The sequence below is a fragment of the Colossoma macropomum genome, unplaced genomic scaffold (genome assembly GCF_904425465.1).
Source record: "Colossoma macropomum unplaced genomic scaffold, Colossoma_macropomum, whole genome shotgun sequence".
Classification (NCBI taxonomy): domain Eukaryota; kingdom Metazoa; phylum Chordata; class Actinopteri; order Characiformes; family Serrasalmidae; genus Colossoma; species Colossoma macropomum.
Window position 1 is genome coordinate 3,328,333 of NW_023494798.1, and position 20,943 is coordinate 3,349,275.

The 20,943-nt window shown below is 39.3% G+C and overlaps 1 protein-coding gene across 1 annotated transcript in view; it reads left to right on the forward strand.

Moving 5' to 3' along the window:
- The window catches only part of LOC118817719 (rho guanine nucleotide exchange factor 26-like), an 80,417-nt gene that overhangs the window by 54,046 nt on the left and 5,428 nt on the right, over positions 1–20,943 (forward strand). The window contains 2 exon segments of the mRNA XM_036584592.1: positions 7,907–8,116; positions 19,688–19,758. Coding sequence (XP_036440485.1) covers positions 7,907–8,116; positions 19,688–19,758 — 281 coding nt within the window.

Here is a 20,943-nt window from a genome sequence, read left to right on the forward strand (position 1 = left end):
GCTGTGTGAGCATTTCAGACCAGTCTGAGTTTATCAAACATGTTTGGTTTTTCCGACCCGACCCTGAGCGTAATCTAATGTAAGATGGTCAACGACTCAATCTGAATGGACTCCTGCAACAGCCAATGAAAACTGAGCGTGCAAAAGAAGAAAATACAGTAAATAAACAAAGAAAAATGGCGAAAAGTCACTCACGTGTGGAGCGAAGCTTTTTATTGAGCTGAGTTTAAGGCGCAATCGAGTTCATGTACATTTAAAACTCTAACAAAAAAAAAAAACCCACACTGATCACATTTTTACATCCATTATCCTCATTTAAACATGTTTATCTGCTGCTTCATTACTGAGTCGCCCAAAAAAAACAGTCAGATTGTGTGAGATGCCCAGTCTTTTTATAACCTTTTAAGACTTTAAAAGTCGTGTAGTGAACCCAAGGCTTAAGTCATAACACCTGCGTCTTATCTACAAAATCACTGAGCTTGTAGTCCCCAGGTTTCCACGTTGTCTTTGCAAAGTCAAGCTTGTGTCGTATGCTTGCTGACCTCGCTGTGTCCAGGGCTGCAATATATGGAAAGAAATACAATATTGTGAATATAGTGCAGCTTACTGGAATTGCGAGATGCCTTGCTCTACACCCTTTAACCCGTATGTGACATGTTTAAAGACTGGCCTGTAGTATTTTGACCAAAATGTTTGATTTATTTTATTTATTTATTTTTTTGTATCAGGTGAATGTCTTGATTTATTCAAACGTCCAGAGAACAGAAATGTTAAGATGCTCACAGCTGCCATAGCAATTGCTTACAGGTTCATTTGCATATTGCAGCCTTCTGTGATGTCTTCTTCTACATCTTCTCCTCCTTCTTCTTATTGGAGTTATTATTCTTGTTCTTCTTCTTCTTCTTCATTGTCTTCTTCTCCTCCTCCTCCTCCTCCTACTTCTCGTTCTTTTCTTTCCCTTTTTCCTCATCTCCTGTTTATTCTTCTCCTTATTCCCTTTCTTAGCTTTTTTTCTGACTGTCGACTCTTAACAGTACTCTGTATGGTTATTGTTCATAGTTAAGGTGGTCTTATAATGCTGCGTACAGTTAGTTACTCTTCTTCTCTTTCTACTCCTCCTCCTCTTTCTTTTTCTCTCCTATTTCCTCTTCTCCTTTTTATTCTTCTCTTATTCCCTTTCTTTACTTGTTTCTTTTGCTTTTTTCTGCCTATCAGCCCTTAACAGTACTCTGCATGTTTGTCGTTTATCGTTAGTCTATAGGTGGTCTCAGTGCTGTGTACTGTTGTTTACTCTGTCGGTCAGTCATGCTATTGAGATCTCTCTTTCTCTCTTTTCCTTTACTCTGTTTTCCTCTTCTGGTTTTTGAGACTCTGCTTGCTTTGAAAGCCTTTCTGGAAGTAAGGTGCTTTTCATTTCCTCCTGAGTGCTGGAGCACATGGCTGCGCATTCTTTGGGATTCTGAAGAAAAATAGACTTTTTTTTTTTATCAGAGTGTGATGAGAGGCAGACTGCAGCAGCCCACGGTGGCGTGTGTGTGTTCTGAAGTATGATCTGATATTTGTGTGTGTGTGTGTGTGTGTGTGTGTGTGTGTGATGTAAGCTCTGGTATGTGTTGTGTATTGCAGACTGTAGTAGTCTCCATGTCACGCTAGTCTGTCTCCCACATGAGGAGAAAACAAAAATAAAACTGCTCTGCTTAACACCATACTACTCCCACCCCGACCACACTGCATGCCCTTCTGCTCTGTTCCTCTCTTCTCTTTTCCCTCCCTTTTCCTTCTCTCATTCTCTGCATCCAGAACGCTTATGTAACTCCCAGCTGGCTCTTCTCTTCTCTTCTCTTCTCTTCTTTTCTCTTCTCTTCTCTTCTCTTCTCTTCTCTTCTCCTATCCTACATTCTCCTCTTTCACTTCTCTTCTCTTCTCAATTTGTTTCATCTTGTCTCTTCTCTTTTCTCCTCTCATCTTCTGTTCTGTTCTGTTCTCTTCTCCTCTCTTCTATTCTCTTTTTGATTTGTTTCGGCTAGTCTCTTCTTTTTTCCTCTCGTCTTCTCTTCTCTTCTCTTCTCTTTTCTCCTCTCATCTTCTCTTCTCTTCTCTTCTCTTCTCTTCTCTTCTCTTCTCTTCTCTTCTCCTATCCTACATTCTCCTCTTTCACTTCTCTTCTCTTCTCAGTTTGTTTCATCTTGTCTCTTCTCTTTTCTCCTCTCATCTTCTGTTCTGTTCTGTTCTCTTCTCCTCTCTTTTATTCTCTTTTTGATTTGTTTCGGCTAGTCTCTTCTTTTTTCCTCTCGTCTTCTCTTCTCTTCTCTTCTCTTTTCTCCTCTCATCTTCTCTTCTCTTCTCTTCTCTTCTCTTCTCTTCTCTTCTCTTCTCTTCTCTCCTCTTCTCCTGCCTCTAAAGCACACAGCTTTGTTTTTCCCACAAAAATAATGCTCGGCCTTAAATTGTAAAAAACAGAAGTTTTAAGCCTCTATGATAATGTAACGTAGTCCAACTCTGTGCTTCCTCATTGTGTGGAAAGCTGGACGAAGGGCCTGTAGCTGCAGTGTGATGATGACATCATCAGAGGGGCGGAGGAGGAGGTACTCTCACTGTTATCACACGCACACACCCAACATGCTTCTCATTCCAGGTCGTCTATGTGTGTGTGTGTGTGTGTGTGTGTGTGTGTGTGTGTGTGCGTGTGTGTGTGTTTCACTGTGTTTATCCCTGGAGCTGAAACATCTCTTGGCTGTTTAGGAGGAAATCATTAGAGTTGTCGGAACATCAGATTGCAGTCTGGGTAGCTGACTCCCCTTTTTAATACAACACAAAATACCCAACCAGAATAGGGAACAACTGAAGGCAGTCATAAACCTGGCAAACTGAACAATTTTCCCCTTTTTCTTAAACATAGTTGATCAGCCAAGACATGGCTCTGTTTTGTGTCTGAATGTTTTTTTTTTCTTGTTTTGCACTGAAGCTTGTAACCACCAATTAACACTAGGGGTGAACCAGTTACTTTTCTAGCTGATACAGCCAAATTGACTGATTTTTAAATTTTTTTTCTATTTTTCTATTTTTTAAGCACCATGAACACATGAAATATGCTAGTTGTCAGTAATTCGTTCAACGCATCTACATCCTCTTGGGTAATCAGATAATTGGGAAACTCTGGGTCTGCATGAGTCAAGCAGTAATCGGATTTCTGCTTTGCAACCAGCCAATAAACTCACAGAAGAAGACGTGACGTAAACGTAATGTAAAACTCAAACTTCATGCTGCGGCTTTTTTAACAACATTGCGCGTCTTTACCTGAAAAAACATACATCATCGAGAAGATAAAGAATATTTAAATCCTTCATTTTGTCAAGCATGTAGTTGGTTTCAGCGTCGCTCAGTAAGTGTTTTGCTGCATCTCACGGCAACACTGCTTACTTATTTTCGGTAATGCAGTCTATGTGCAGACTGAGAGAAATGAAAGAAATCAGAGTAAGAGTTCACATGCACTGAGAAATCTGATTATTGAGCTAAAATCCAGTTCTCTTTGTCGGATTTCTAGACCTTACTCTGATCTAAGAAATCTTTACTAAGTTGACCATGACCATTTGAATAATCAGATAACTGCAGAAATCTTATTATGATCAAGTTATTGAGTGCATGTAAACACACTCATTAAATGAAACACCAGCCTATTAAATCAAAACATTAAATCGAAAATAAGTTGCCTGTTTAAATAAAGTGCTACATTGAAGTAAGAGGCAGCTGGCAGTTTAACACAATGAGTCATGCATAATTGTGGTATGACATTTTGGTACAGGTGTAGCAGCAGCACTCAAATACAGCGTGAGTGCACTTACATGCCTCACATTATTTACATAATAAAATTGCAACACAAAAAAAAATCAAAATAACGAGTTGGCCATTGCAATTGTCAATTCCGTTCTTGGCCAAGTCCAGTCATGCACCTTTAATGATAATTATGCAAATTGCTTTTCTTTTAAAAATAGTCTTTTGTTTCATACTGTAAACTATAATAATCGACAAACGTTTTGAGCAAATTCAGGTGTCGCCTTGGCTACTACCACTGTATTTATTTATGCATCATACTTTTGTCCTCAGTTTTATCCTACAGTGGCAAAAATCACATAAGCAAGTCTGTTTATCATTAATTACCATCTCAACATGGTTTGAGACGAGCGTGTGATGATATAGGCTTGCTAATTGGTGCATACAGGCTTCATCACATTACTATATTAGCCCTGTAGATCTAGTACAAAACCAAAGGAGCAAACATCAGACACCAAAGACGTCTTGGTTGATCGTTATTTGTGGTAAGTGGGGAAAACTGTGCACAGATGTAAGAATAGTGGCAGATTGTGTGGGTCGTGGGGGACGTGTAGTGTACTGGGGCCAATAAGTGAGTTCATGCCTAATGTGTGTCTAGGCATGTGCTAGGTAAAGTTAGTATGGTTTAGCCTTGCAGCCCAAGGGAAGTTCACATAATATGGGCGTGTTTTCCTTTTTAGATTTTTTTCTGAGTATGTCTTTCTCAGTCACACATATACACTCAGGTTGAGAAGCATGTGCATACACGTGCACTCTCTGACAGGCACAGGCACAATCACCCTGCACACACACATACACTCTCTCTAAAACTGTCATCTTAGCTTTTCACAGCTGAACTCATTTCACACCCTTTTGTTAAATATATGCTGTGTAAAATATGAGGAGTTTACTTTGTCTGCTTTCATGAATGTATAGTTGGAGTGGTGTACAAAAGTCAAATTAAATGTTTCAATGATTTTCAAGGTGAAAAGAGCTTAATAATAAGCAAACTTAAAAACCTAAATGAAGTTTAAATTTAGTGCACAATATGTTTGCAAAGTTTAATAAAATAAACAAACAAATAGAGGATCTGGAGCTGTGGCCATGCAGAGGGCCATGCGATGAGGCTCAGGTTGTGCTCTCCCCTTAAAAAGGGGTTATTTATTGTTATACTGTTGCTCTAGTTTAAGTTTATGTGATGTTTATGTATTATTGTGTCAGGGTGGGGAGGGGTCAGTTAATTGGGTTGAGTGGCTACGATAGAGGGGAAGCGTTTGACTAATGGTGATCTCCCCTGTGAGTTCTGTGTTATGTACGTTCCTTTTCTGCTGGTGTTTTAATAAACGCACAGTATTTGCAGCAGAATCATGGCCTGTACCATGTCTCCTTCTACATCAGCACCGCACTGATGTCAGAAGTGGGATTGGGTGGCTACTGTAGAGGGGAAGCCTGTGGCTAATGCTGATCTCCCCTGTGAGTTAGGTGTTATTTATATGCCTTTTCTGCCTTGTGTTAATAAAGAGCACTACTCACAGTGGACTCATGGTACACAATATAAAATATGCTACTTTTGCACAGGCTACATTTTATGTTTTTGTTTTTTTTTCAAATATGTTAAATTCAGCAAATAAATGGTAATTGTGCAATAAATGTGCACAAGAAAATCAGACAAATCAGGATGTGTTAAATTATTTTCACTTTGACAATCAGCAAAACATGTCATTTGACAAGGGTGCCCAAGCTTCTGCATACGACTATGTTGAGTGGCTTTCTGTTAGTGTTGACAAAATATGTTGACTCACTTCAGAATAGTTTTGGTGGATGGGTAGTATATAACAGGCTCCATATCCCTTGAATGCTTGAATGAATGATTGAGTGGTTATTGGTTGAATGGTTGAGTGGCTGTTACTGCCAAGATCAGAATTGGCAGAATTCGCTGTTACACCTGTACCAAAAAGTCATAGCATAATTATGCATGACTCATTGTGCTAAACTGTCAGTTCCCTCTTACTTTTGATACAGCACTTTATTTTTATTTATGCCTATTTGGCCCATTTAAGAGCAGTAATGTTATTCATATTGCATGTTCAAGTGTTTATTTTGCCCACACAGTATGAGCTTCTTGTAAAAAAAAAGGCTAACATCGATAACATTTTATTATCATCTTCTGGAAACCTCCTTTCTGGAAGTACATGTCTATGCTGTCATGTGCAGAAATATAAAGCCAAGCGAGTTGAAGGGCTTCTTTCCTAACTTCTTTCTTTCTGAAGTGTCTCTAAAATCATGGCCTGTACCTTGTCTCCTTCTACGTCAATGCCACATTGGTGTCAGAAGTGGGATTGGGTTGCTACCGTAGAGGGTAAGCCTATGGCTAATGCTGACCTCCCCCATGAGTTTGGTGTTATGTATATGTCTTTTCTGTCTGGTGTTTCATAAAGAGCACTACTCGCAGCAGATTCATGGCACACAATATCAAATTTGCATCTCATGCAGCTCTTGTTCTGCCATAAACTGCAGCATTTTTCTTGCACTAGTATGCAAACAACAGCAAAGGAATCAAATAATTAATGATTAATAAATAAATTAAATTATAATTTATTTGTCTTTGATTTCCATTGTCAATGTAAGCAGTCCTAATGAAATATGTGTGTATATTGTGTAATATATTGTGTATAAGTGTGTATATTTTGCAGGCATGCAGGCAGTTTTGTTTATGTGCACTAGCAGGTTGTGCTGTGTATGTGGATGACTCAGTGTGGTATTTTGGGTTCATTGTGTTCTTTCTGAAGTGCCATTAGGATTGTGTTTGTGATTTGTCGGTGCTGTGAACGCTCCGTGACTCTGCAGCGTTAGTCCTACTTTACCTAAACACCCCAATTGCTTCCACGTCGCATGCTCAGGAAGCGGCAGGCGGGTCACGCAAGGAACACTTAATGAGCTCCAGGTGCTCATGGGAAATGTAGGCATGATGGAATGTTAAAGTTAGTTTTCTCAGATTTACTATGTTTGGCTGGCATTTGTAGTTCACCGACATGTCAGAGTTAAAAGAATGCTGTTGTTATTCTCTCTCTTTGCATTACATTACAAGGGTTTCTTGCTATTTGAAGAGCTATTTTTCTGAGATGGTTTAAAGTAGTGAAGTGTAAAGAAAAAGGCCTATTTGTTAAATTATTTCTTAAAATGGCTTAAAATTTTCTTTTTGGAAAACAAAAGATGCATGGCTCCTGAGTATCCTGAGAGGGATGCTAGCAGGAGAGTAAAATTTGAGTGTGAATATTCAGATTCAGAAACTTTGTCTGTTGCAAGATTGAAGCCATATGTTACTAGTCACACAGGCTGTGTTGCACCCTGGAAGCTAAATGCAGACTAAACAGGAAAATATTACAGACAGAAAACACTACAGACTAGTGAACAATAGGGCAGCATAATCAATCCACTATTTATCATTATTGCAAAGTGAGTTAAAGTTATTTTAGTTCAAAGATGAATTACACCATTTTTTTTCTTCTAAATTTCTGCATTACTTTATGATTAAGTTTTAAACAAAGTCATTTAGAGTTATTTGATATGAAAGACAGAGTCGTTCTGAGTCAGAATTGTTCAAAGTGGTGGTGATAGGAACCAGATGTCAGCGTTAAATGTTATTACATGAAATGGTTATAAATATGCTGTCCGAGACATTTTTTTATGTCAGAAAAAAATTCTGAATTAGTAAGTTTTCATACAATGCACCCTTTCACACCAGACCACTCTGAATGACTTTATTTACTTAGTAGTGATTCAGTTCTGCAGAAATTTAGAAAAATTGGTGTAATTCCCCATTAATTGTATTGCAAAATAAATCAGTCATTTTTTCAGACTTAACAGCACTTAAAAAATATGCTGAAACTGTATATTCTGTCATAATTTATTGCAATTCACTTTGCTATTGGAACATGCAGCAACTTTATTGCGCATTACATACAGTTTTAAAATGGTTTAAAAGATGGAAAAAAGATGATTGTTGTTCGGTCTGTGACGACTAATACTGTAACACTCTATACTGGCCCAATAATGATGCTCTAAATATCTCCCTCTCTCTTTCTCTCTCTTTCAGTGAGGAGAGTTATACAGTGATAGATTATGCACTGAGGGATCAGATTTGGGTGGGGCCAAGCCAGCCAGAGGATCTGAACCTGTCTCCGACGCGGACCACCGCGGGCATGCTGACATCACGGCAGGGCGCAGTCAGCCACTTGTTCCGCCTCAATTTCTGCAGCAACCGCACAGGAGAAAAAGTGCCCATGATTCTGGGGGCAGAGCTACTGTAAGTACCACCTGTACTGTAACGTGTACTCATTGATAATGTATTTATTATATCTGAACTCTAAGGAAGCACATGTTCCTCACTCTCATAACTTCCATATTAGTTTCATAGTAGTTTCTGAGAAGTAAGATTAATGACTTAATCATAAGTCTACACTGGAAAAAGAGCTGAATTAAATTGACTTGATTGAAATTGTATACAGTTACCACATGGATAAATTATATTACATCAACACAGTGTTGTCTGTCAGTTCACTTATCTATTGTAATTCAACCTTTAAACTCTTTTTCTGATACATTTGATGCCTTGCATGGAACAAATCCTCCTCACAGTTGAACTCCCACACAAACACTATACACACTTATTCATGCGTTTCAGATTTTGGAAGAAACTTGAGACATTGTGTCATTCCGTTGCCGAGTAAACATTTGTAGACACACACTGGTGGGAGGCTTTAAATCACACATGCACTTTACTTTTCTGTTCTTAAGTAGGTCATTTCAGCACTCATTTGATTGTTTCAATGGAAGTATTTTTTCCTTTTGCTCTGGTGCAGTTTAAATAAAAAACCTTGGCTCTTACTCCACTATTTCAGACTGTGTAGTCTGTGTCTGGTTTCGAGGCCCGTGTTGTTGGTAGCATGCAGTTCACAATAATGATTGATCACACACTGACCATTAGTATTGGTCATCCAGTAGCTTCAGGCTCTGGACCAGTTTTTCAGTGTGCTGTTGTGGATGGTGTGACTCACAGCAACGTTTTAACAGCAGTTCAACATTTAACAGTGGAGGTGCAACGATACACTCAGCCCATGAGTTAGTTTGAGTCTCAATGCAGGGATACTGTGTAGAGTCATACTGAGTATTTTACAGTGGCTTCAGATGTGGATCAGCTTTTAGAACCAGGTCTGTTTTCTAATAAAAAACTTTATTGTCTTATTTTTCCTTTTACTGAAATAGTTCTCAAAAGAGAGTTTCTACTGAGAGTAGATTCGCTTAGCACTTCCTTACTACTTCTTTCAGCACGGGAGATGGATTATATATTAATATAGATACGTCATTGTGAAGTCTTTTGTGTGGGAGTTTGTAGGTCAGAGTCTCTGTGGAACAGTGAGAACAGCACTTCGCCAATGTTTAATCAAACTAGTTATAAATCCATTTGCAAGCATACACTTACGCACACATCTGACCAGCCTAGCCTTGCGCTCTCCTGTCCATAAGAAGCTCTGATTTCGGTAGTGCTATAATATAGTTATATAATTTGCTATACCTAAACTCCTGCTGAATGTTCTTGTAGCACTTAGTCTTATAGTCAAGTAGACTTGTCCTGTATCTTATAGTAAACTATAGTACTTGTCTGTTTACTGTAAGATTCTTATAGGAAACTTATAGAAAACTCTTTTAAATGCTATATCTAAGAAACTAGGAAAATGTTCTAATACATATGAAGTTATAATGCCTTCATAATTTATTACACTTCATAGCCATGTTCATCATCCATTGTGAGTTGTTACCATGCTTTATAAGTAGTGTTCATAACATTATATTGTCAGTGCCAAAGAAACTCCAGCTTGCATAGTGCGTTATTACAAACCTTCCTACGCATAAAGACACGCTAAACCATGCCTTGAATTCTTAATAACGTTTGAATTGCACTTTGTACTTATAGTCATTTTAATGTGTTGTCTTAAAGTGACACAGTTGTTTATTGTTTGTTATGCATATAGATGATTATTCAAGTAAAGTGATATTTTAGACTTAAAGTGCATTCAGGCCGCAGCATTTCCAGTGTTCCAAAGCAGTCTAGTAATAATACTAATCTGAAAATTGAAGAAAGAAAGTGTGAAGAGGGTCAAAACAAGTCAGGTTGTCTTTGAACATTAGAACAAAGTGTTGTTCTTCAGGCCCCATTGTGCAACACACAGCAGCAGCGCATTACACAGGACTATATAAAGTGCAGACGCATGGCTCGTTTTAAAAGTCATGTATTTTATAAATCATACTGTGTAAATGAGTGCAGAATATACAATAAATGAAGGGTTTTGTTGCAGAACGCATGCTAGATTTTTTTTTTTTTTATATATATAGTGGTTCCTGGGAGTGAGCTTTACACATAGAAGAAATATCAGTGCTATAGTGTGATTAATACTACTTTTGATTTCCACTAACACCAGCTGTTATTCTTTTTTTATACATCCAAAATTGTCACAAACAGGGTGTTTCAGAATGAAACCTTTCAAATACAGTGCACGATAAATATAGAGTGAAGAGAGGGGTGGGAGGTGGTGGCCTTGCGGACGCAGGGTTTGTATAGGAGGTGTTGATGGAAAGGAAAGGTATCGTGACAAAAGTGCAAAAAGTTTAGATATCATGGTGCAGCTCAGCGTGTCTTGATTACTTTAGCAGTTTCTTTGGAACTGATTGTTCGTTTTATGAACAGTGCTAATAAAGCATCATGTTAGGAATTCATAATGCATAATAAACACAGCAAATGCAGTGCACGTTTCGTACATTTTTATAGCCATTTTTATAAAGTCTTACGCATGTATTATTATGCATCATGACTGATTTCATAGTTTCTTATACACAGGCATTAGAAATTGTTACTGGAAGTATGACTGTACCTCATTGTTTTTGGAACAAAACCTTCATAACCTAAAAAACATCATAACCTATAATGGAAGTTAATGTAATAAGATTTTATAAGTAATTTTGGACCAATTCTATTAGTTTGTTCATCATGAAGTTTTGACAAAACGCAAAGCGTAAGGGGACAAATTATGAAGGAAAAAAAAGACGAGATGATTTTTTTGCTTTTGAGTGGATGTGTTGGTCACCTGAGCTCACACCTTTTCAGTCTGATAGGCATCAGTGGGTTTGGCATCAGGTTCCTCACACACTTGGAAATCCAGTTCAGTAACTAAGTCTTTTTTTTACTTCAAGTTTCTGGGCAAGAGTGCCAAGTATTGTTGCTATGTTTTGAAGCAGTGCACAGTTTCTATTATGAATAGCCTTAAAGCCAGTTTAAATACAGTTTCCCTCCCTCCGCTCAGCCAAGACATGTTCATTTTCTGAGGTTTGCTAGTTTTGCAGTGGAGCTACTTGCCTCAATGTTGACTTATTAAGTGATATCAAATGGGCTTGTTTGATACATGTGATACTGTATGGCATAGTGTTGAAATAAAGCACATGGTGCAGCTAAAAACAGTGGTGGCACCTTGAAGAATGGGTTTTGTCCGTTCTTTTTCCCGTAGTAGTATCAGCAAGCCTGTCTAAAATTACAGCATGCTTCTGTCCATTACTTTAAAATGGATTCTGATGCAACTCTGCATGAGCTGTGATTGTGGATTTATTCTCTCACAAAGTGCTTACTGAAGTGGTGTTTATCCAGTGCTGTCACGGTCAAATACAGCGGCTACAGTTACACATGAGAGAGAGAGTGTGAGAGTGAGAGAGAGACGTAGGCAGGAGGATTGCGGGAACATGACTAATTCACAATAGGCTGCTGCCTAGTAACCACCGAAACAATGCGCTGCGTTTCACACAGTCTGATAAGAACAGCAAAAAAAAAGGAGAGAAAACGTTAGTGACATCATTACTGGGGGCTACCCATGCTCTGAAACCCAGGGGCTTTCCAAAAAGATCACAAACTCTTTGCACAAAGAGATGCACATATACAGTACTGTGCAGAAGTTTTAGGCAGCTGAGAAAATGAGATTTATAAAGCCATTAATCTGGCCAGGAGGTTTATATCTGCTCAGATAACACGAATAGAATAAATACAATATTTTATTTTATTAATAACATTAATAAAATAAGTAGTGATTTAACCGTTTCCAGACCACTCCTTGAAGAAACCCAGTATTATTTGCATCTATCATCCAATACCTCATTTGAGTAATCAATATTTCATTATCTTTGTACATTTACAGCATTTGGCAGACACTCTTATCCTTATAGTTTGATCATTTTACACAGGTAGGTGAAGGCGGTGTTGGGAGTCTTGCCCAAGGACTCTCACTGGTATAGTGCAGGGGATTGAACCACAGTCTACAGTGTAGAAGGCAGAGGTGTTACCCACCACACTATACCAACCACACTATACCAAATTTATACTTGAAGGGATTTACAACGTCAGCTAAAAAAAAATCGTATTACTTTTTACTGTCTTTATGTTTATTTGCATTTAATCTACTGAAACAAGCACAAACACACTTAATAACAATGTAAGTAGTTTTAAAGTGCTTGGCTCTCTAAGACTTTTGCAGTGCAGACACACACTTAGACACAGATGCGCTTACACACACACGCTCACTCGCAGTTACATACGCCCACACACATTCTCACACAGTGTCAGATCCTCTGGTTTTGCGGGGGGTCATATGGTGGGAAATTAGGGGCAATTACTGAGGCTTCCTCCATTAACACCCTTCTGTGAGGAGCATCTCAGCAAAGCCTCCAACACTCAGCTCACCACAGAGTAATAAACTGCACACACAGCGTGAAACAGAGAGAGAGGGAGGAAAAGAAAGGAGTAAAATCAAAGCAGCTCCGGCGGAGGACAGGGTTCACTCTGAGGGGGCAGGATGAAGGGATTTCACACCAGCTTTTATCCAGCAATGACACACCTGAAAGCAGAAATGGCACTATAGTACTGTCTTTTCCAGTACTAACACTGAACCCTTAACCATTGGCTGAGACTGATAGTACTAAGCTGTAAAACGAGCTATTTTTTGTCTGAAAGTAGGCTGTGATCCTGAATTAGTGAATTACTCTGCTACTCCACATCTAACAATGTGCTGTTTCAGGATAGATTTGTTACAGGATTTGAATCAGAGTCATTCTTTTTCCCCCTTTTATTACTGATTCAGCAGTTTCTGCTGATATTAGGGATGTAAACTCCGGCTAATTTAAGTATTTGAGTGTCCACAAGAGTTCATGAATGGATATCTGGTTAACCAAATGGAAAAATGGGGAAAAAATGGAGCCAAAAATATTGTAGGACTGTAGGCCTACCAGCTTACCTTTTTAGGTGACAGCACTGGTGTTGCACAAAAAAATGGAAGCATGCAAAAAAACTACACTGTAATATTATTCAGAAATCGTACATTTTCTTGTTGGACAAGTAACAGAGGCTGCCTCTGCAGATAAGATAATGAACTAATAGGGTTCTCCTCAGTGGACGATGTGTCAACATGTTATTCGTCAGTGAAATATGTATTATTCATTGTTTCTGGACCTAGTTAACCTCAGCTGGAGCAGCTAAGCTATTAAGTGATGCAGTACTGGGCATGTTTTATGTGCAAGGTGCTTTTTAATACTTGTCTTAGTCACTCGAGTTCATGGTGATCCGAGTATGTATGTATAGTATATGCATATGTTTAATAGTCTTTCAAAGTAGTTGTTCTTCCCTCCATGCTGTGCTGCCACACCTTTCCCTGGTGTTCAGTTTTCACTGCAGTTCTTCTCGTTTTTCACTTTGGCTGAAAAGCCCCGTAACTTTGTTGTATCTGTCAGAACTTAGACCCTAAGCTGAAGTGGAGCATGTTGTATCTGGAGTAGCCTCAGGAGAGTGAGGGTCTCCACTGTGGCTGCTGGGTCACATGGAATTGAAGAACGCACCTGCAGCGTAATCCATACTTTCACTCTTTCTGTCCTTTTCTTTCTTTCTCTTCTCCTCTCTTTTTTTCTCTCTGTATATTTCTTTCTTTCTTTCCCCTCTCATGAAATCTTGCTTCATGCCTGCCTCTGTGTGTGTGCGTGTGTATTAGCACATCTGCTGTGCTGTGTGTATCAGCTGGTGTGAGAATGCTGAGCGTGTGGTGTGTGTGTTTGTGTGTGTGTGTGTGTGTGTGTGTGTCCATTTGGCTGGTCCAGCTGCTCTTCCCACGCTGACTGAAACTGGAATATACTCAAATTATTTTACTGTTCAAGACTGGCAGACAGAGTGAAGACAGCAGAAGTGCTGGATTCTAATATTAATGCCTGTAATAGCATTCAGCCAGTAATGACCTCAGAACACTTTACTCATGGCATAACCAATTGGAATGGGTGTAGTGCAACAATGGAAATGGATGGACATCAGTGTAGCATAGCCCTGGAAATGGGTGTAGCATTACCATGGAAATCATTATAACATAACTGTGGAAATCAGTGTAGCATAACCATGAAAAAGAGTATAGTGGAACCCTGGAAATGGGAGTACCATTGCAATGCACCTGGGTTTAGCATAATCATGGAAATCATTATAGCATAACCTGGAAATGGGTGTAGAATAACCCTGGAAATCAGTGTAGCATAACCATGAAGAAGAGTGTAGTGGAACCATGGAAATGAGAGTACCATTGCAGTGGACATGGGTGTAGCATAATCATGGAGATCATTGTGGCATAACCCTGGAAATCAGTCTAGCCTATTCATTTATTTATAAGTGATGTAGTGTATTTCAGATACATCTTTATCTATCAGCCCCTGCTACAGTTCTATTTCTGTCACCTATATTGCGATAGCTGGACTAGACCTTCTGTACTGAGCGATTTTCCCTGCAAACTTTAGGTCACTTTGAAAGAAGAGCTGAACAAAATCTGCATTCTGAAAACTGCCCCCATCTCAGGTGGAAACTACGCTGACCCGCAGAGTCACTTATACCCCCAACAGTGACATAAAAGCCAGAGTTTGGGCCCCCACTTCCCAGCCTAAAAATAGACACGTTGGCATCTCATTAAGCAGCAATTAGTGAATAGATGAGTCACAGCCAGCTCATGAATGTTAATTGCCGCTGTTGTGTAAGGGCCCTCGTGTAAGGGCTGTGTGGTCGTCCCCAGCTTTGAAGCGCTCCAGAATAAAATCAGAAAGCGATGAGCAAGCGCTGAGTCACAGCCTGCAACACTGCTGGACTTCTGCACGCAGCCTGCATCTGAGCATCTTTCCGTGATTGTGTCTGAGTGTGTGCTGTGTCCAGGCTGTGTGTGTTTGCGTGCTGACTGAAGGTAGTTTTCCAAGTTCAGCACTACACTAATGTGGTTCAGCCGGCTCTGCGGAATAATAAAATGACAAAAAAAGACTTGTTTCTGTGGAACTGCAACAGAATGAAAGTTTGTGACCATGACCAGATTAAAATCTAACTGTCAGCAACATTACATGCTGATTGACTCACATCCTGCCTGTCCGGCGTGTGTTTGGCCCACAGACGATCCAGTGTTGGAGTTTATTTGCCTTGTTTTGCATTTAGAACGTCTTCAGTGCACAGTTTGAAAAAGTTTAAGTTTCAGATTTACACAATTTCCACCTTATACCAAATGTAGTCATTCTGCTAAGACATGTTTGATGTCGGAAGTTTGCTACTTTAGTTTTGCTGTGGAGCTGTGAAGCTACAAGTAATGAAAGCATTAAATGGCAGCATGCAAATTGCATGCCTAAGTGATCACACGCTTGCCTAAAACAGTGTGAAGTATACGTGCAATCTCATATAGATTTGCATATGTGGTCTCTGACACTGATTGAAGTTCAGGCTACTACTGTGTGATCTACTCTTTACACTTTTGACGGTGTCAGAAACTAAATTATCTCAAACAGACTTACTTATGTAATCAACAGAACCCAACCGGCCCAAAAAAAAAAAAAAAAAAAGCAGTCATTTCAATCTGCCGCCAGAGGAGTTGCGCCTCTTGCATGTCCCCTTTAGCAACATGTGAGCTCGTTCAGAGCACGGTTTAGATCAGAAATTGTTTTGTTTACTCAGAGAAATGATGAGCACTACTGATGCGAGACTTGTTTTCCTGTTGATGAGCTTTATTGTTCAAAAACATCTTTGGATTTTCGGCTTTCTTAGATCACACAGGAGTAGATGAAGGGTCAGAAATAGCCACTGTATTGTGTCAGCCTGGACACAACAATTTAACACGATTTGAGGCGTGTGATGATTTAGGCATGCAGCCTGCAAGATGCTAACTGGTGTGCATAATCTTCCAGTACTTTTCAGCTACATTAGCCATGCAAGTCCAGCGCTTAACTAAAGCACTAATTCAGACACTCAGCATGGCTGATTGCCTACATTTGGGCTAATTTTTAACCAGTTGTAATCAGCCCTTGTCCACTGGGCCTCAGGTGAGTCTCTGGCGCCATCCTAAGGGCTGTTCCGTTACTTTAATTGCTCAAGTTAAATGTGTTAGCTGAGCCCTCGGAGGGGTGAGGGGCCGAGTTAACACGTGTCAACTTCAGCAGCAACCCAGAAATTCTTGATCTGATGCATTTGTCTTTTTAAAACTGACAATAATGACGGAGCTCCCTAGTTAGCATGCTAAAGGCTAAGCAGCTAACAGTGGCAGAAATAAAGGCCCTACACCAAGTTTATAACTAGATGAAGCAGTTATTCGCAAGTTTTATGGACATTATGTTCATTACGTCCTGAAAAACAGAATGTTTTTCATTGCAAACTTTGCATGGGTAGCCAGTTAGCTCACTGAGGTTAACCTGTAGAGTGCAAGCATGTTCCACTGTAACAAGCCCTTCCTTACCATCCCCTCTTCCTCTTCTGTCAGGAGTGAACACTCTTTCTGGCGATGTGTCGAAGTGGGCAAGGCAAGTTAAAAACTTATTGAAATGGGGTTTAGATTTTCTATCACTTTGATGTACTTTTAATAATAAGATAGCTACTTCAGCCTTGTAGCTCTAGAGCACAACTAAAGAAGCAAACTTCACAAATGAAACACATCTTGAGTGATTTACTACATTTAAGGCTGCGTGAATTAGATTATTACCAAACTATTCCATAATTTGGCCTCTGCTTATTACTATAGATCACAGCCTTCACGCTCCAGTGTCCTGCGGCCGCTGCACAGGCTAGCATTTTACCTGCTTGAACAAACCTAATTCAGCTCAGAGATCATTAACTGACCAGCTGAATCTTGTTTGTTTGAGCAAACAAGACCCCGCTCCCCTATTGTGCTGATAGCAGCGGTCAGGTTTTTATCTCCAGCAGTGATTTTAGCCATCAGTGGCCGTCAGCTCTCTCTGTGTTCCTTTTTTTTATCCTTGACTGTCTTGGCTGAATGTATTCGAAATGCAAACATCACGTCTCTCTAATAGCGTCCTGTGCTTTCAGATTGTCCATTAGGAAGAGGAAATGGAGTGTCTTTGTGCGACATCCATGACATCCCTCTGTCTCTCGTCCTGTGCATGTGTGTGAGAAAATAACAGGGTGTTCTCAGTGAAGCAGGACTGAGACAAAAGCAGAATTCAGTGCAGAGTTTCTTCTGCTTTCAGTGACGCTGGGGTCTGATTACACTGTGTAACTCTGCCTGTTCAGCCTGGCCAGCACACAGTGGAACAGAGAGAGAGTGTGTTGGTAAAAAATGAGGGAGTGGCACTGATTGGTGCACCATGTTGGCTGAAGTCTTTTGATTTTGCAGATTAAGTGAGTGCACTGCAGGGAAAAACTCCAGTTACAATCTTATTTTCTATCCCATTTGTGGATTTCTGTCCTATCTGTGGGTAAATAATCTGATAGATAGTTAGAAAGTTTATTAAACAGGCATTTTAGAGTTCTGATGGAAACAAAAGAGCTGTGTAAATCAGCACTGTGTAAAAGTCACTTTTTCATTTTATTTATTTCCAGACAAAAGGGGAATTCAGGAACATTACACACAAGCCTCTAAGGATAATATCTGGATATTAAATATATTATGATTCTATCGGTCTTTCATTCCGAACTTATAAGACTGAACTTTGGTGGTGTGGGAAAATATCTCTGCAGATTTCTTTGAAAAACTGAACAGAAGCTGTAATAGGTTCAGACTGGACACAAATACTGAAAAATAATTATATTGTTGAGGATTTTGTGTAATATTTGTTAATTTTTTTTTCTTCTGTTTATTTTTTTCTGACACGGAAAAATTAATAACTTAATGGCTTAATGTCTTGAATATAGTGCTGTGCATACATTTGAAAACATCTCTGGTCAAATCGTGTTTTGTTGATTTTCTTAGTGAAGTTAACACATCTACGGAGAATACGCTTAAAAATGACGTTTTTCTGCATGTTTTTGTGTATAATTCCTAATTTCTATGTAACATTGAAAAAAAACATGCCATAACTTCTGCGCAGGCCACGTTTTAGTTTTGTTTATTTTTCTCAGTACGTTTTAAATTCAGCAAATTAACAGTGTAGTAAAGTGTGCAGGAGCGTTTTCTCTGTAGAGGGTGTGTTAAATTATTTCCATTTAGAAAAGCAACAAAATATGTCATTTGACGAGGGGGCGCCCAGACGTTTGCGTATGACTGGGATGTGGGATGGGATGGTCTCTGACTTTTGCACAGTACATACATCACATACTGATCAGTCCTGTTGTATCAGAACCTAATGAACCTACTGCCATCGTTGTCATTAATCTTAAGCCTTATTATTTAGTTACTACAATAAAACTTCAGTAACTACCAAGAAAGTAATGTGTAAGTTCTGTAATTATGAGAGGAACTGAAGTGTGGGCTGATATACAGGCCCTTAGAGTTTACGGGGTTGAAGTCTTTCAAGTGTCAATATTAAAGTTACCTGTATTACCATTAGAGATGGCATATTAGTATCAAGGAGTTTTGGTTTTCGGGACGAATCTGGCAGAAAATGGATGAAAAATTAGAGAGAAAAGAATGAATCCACTTCTCCAGGGTGTTTCCTGCTTTCCGCCCAATGAGTGCTGGGATAGGCTCCAGCAACCCCTGTGACCCAGGAGGATAAGCGGGTTAGATGATGAATGAAATGCGTCCTGAAACTGCCCTCGCTCACACTGTGAGATGTGATGTGGGTTAGTAGAGCGATCAATTAAAACAGCTGATATTAAAGAAGTATCAGATTGGTATTGATATTGGGTATCGGTCAATACGCAAATGTTTTAATATCAGTAGCGAAAAAAGAAAAATTGGTATCGTGCCATTAGAGCTGGGTAATATGACAATATAAATTATTATCAAGATAAATGATGTCACGATATAATAGAAAATGCATATTTTTGAACAAATTTAACTGCAACACATTTTACCAAATATTGAATAAAAATAATTGTGTTCACAGTTTTAAGTTTTTTTTTTGTTTTTTTTTGCACTACTGGTTCTTTCAGATGTTTAATATTGTAACATGTACTGTGAAAATTTCTTACGATATTGCAAAATGATATTTTTGCCATATCGTCCACCTCTCTGTGCCATCTCTAAATGCCATTTATAAGTGGTGTAGCATGCTTTTTATCTTTTTTATAAAAGTAAGTTAAACAGGCTGTATGCAGACGATATGCAGGCTGTTTTGGTTTATGCAAAAAAAACCAAAAAACTCTTAAGAGAGCTGTTATTTTTCTTATCTTAATAGGATTAGATTTGACAAAAACTGGTGTTCACCATGTCCAGTGATCTTAATAGCATGTGTTATGACTAGATGATGACATTTGGCTGTGACCAGAGAGAAATACCCAAAAGATTCAATGGAAAAATGCACTGTGCTATTCATAATGTTCATTTCTCTCTCTCTCTCTCTCTCTCTCTCTCTGTCTGTCTCTCTCTCTCTCTCTCTCTCCCTCTCCCTCTAGTAATGAGCGTGCTCGCTGGATCAGTGCACTGGGACAGAGTCATAATGAGAAGAGGAATTCTGACAGAACAAGTGAGTTTTTGTCACGTGATTAAACTTTATGCACTTAAAGTATGTGTTTTAACATGTTTAAATTTTTTAGATTCTCCTTGGGGGAAGGGGGTCAGAACACACATTATGTTGCAGTGCATGCTGGGGACTGTAGTGCATCTCAGGGTGAAACGGGCTAATAAGAACAGAAAATTAAAATAATTGCGCGGGCTGAATAGGACTGTGTCGCAGGCTTGCCTTGGCCCACAAGCCTTGTGTTTGACACATGGGACCTGAGGCATATGGCCGGGCAGCCGCTATTGTGATAAATTACACTGCAGTATGTCCCAGTATCGTGGTTATCGTCAGTACTTCAAAACACTTCATAGCTGCATATTTAATTCCAAAGAGAGTAAAATTAGTCCTGTTTAATTGAGTTTACTGCATCACAGTATGAGAAATGTTGAATAAAAACCATTTGTATTCATATTTGACTCTAATGTGGCACTACCTTGACTGTTCCAACTTATCAGATGTCTGAAAAAAGAAATATGATGACATGGCGTATTGTGAAAAGTATCGGGATATCACATTTTTGCCATATTTCCCAGCCCTACCAAGACATTCTCCATTTTAACACAGTCACACAGTCTGTTGAAGGATGGATCACTGCCTTATTTAAATAGTCTCTTCATGTGTAACACATCCCTGTTGTGCAAACATGGCTGTGTTGATTCCAGGGTAGTGACCTTAGTCAAGCAATAATAAGTTGCCCAGACTTTTAAAACTCACTCAGAGAAACAGCACCTCCTGCTGGCCATGCGATGCACTGCAGTCTCCCTATACATCAGTCAGTATTGTCTCCTGCCTTGTACGTCCACTTTAAGAGCTCCACCTTCCTCTTAGCTCCACTACAAGTGTACAATTACAGACTGCACAATTATAAGCCCCATTTATCAGTACGCTTCTGACCACAGGACAGCTGCTGTCCAGATATTATTTGATGGGTGCTCCAATCTCAGCAAAGCAGTGACAGTTACATTGACACGGTAGTGTGTGTGGTGCTGGCTGTGAGTGTATTGGGCACTCGGATGTGTGAGGTTTTTACACACGTTAATGTCACTGCTAGGCTGAGTGGACCACCAGCTCAAACATATCCAGCCAAGAGCGGCTCTGTGGTCAGAAACTGACCATTCATTAAGAACAAATGAAAGCTGTACATGTACA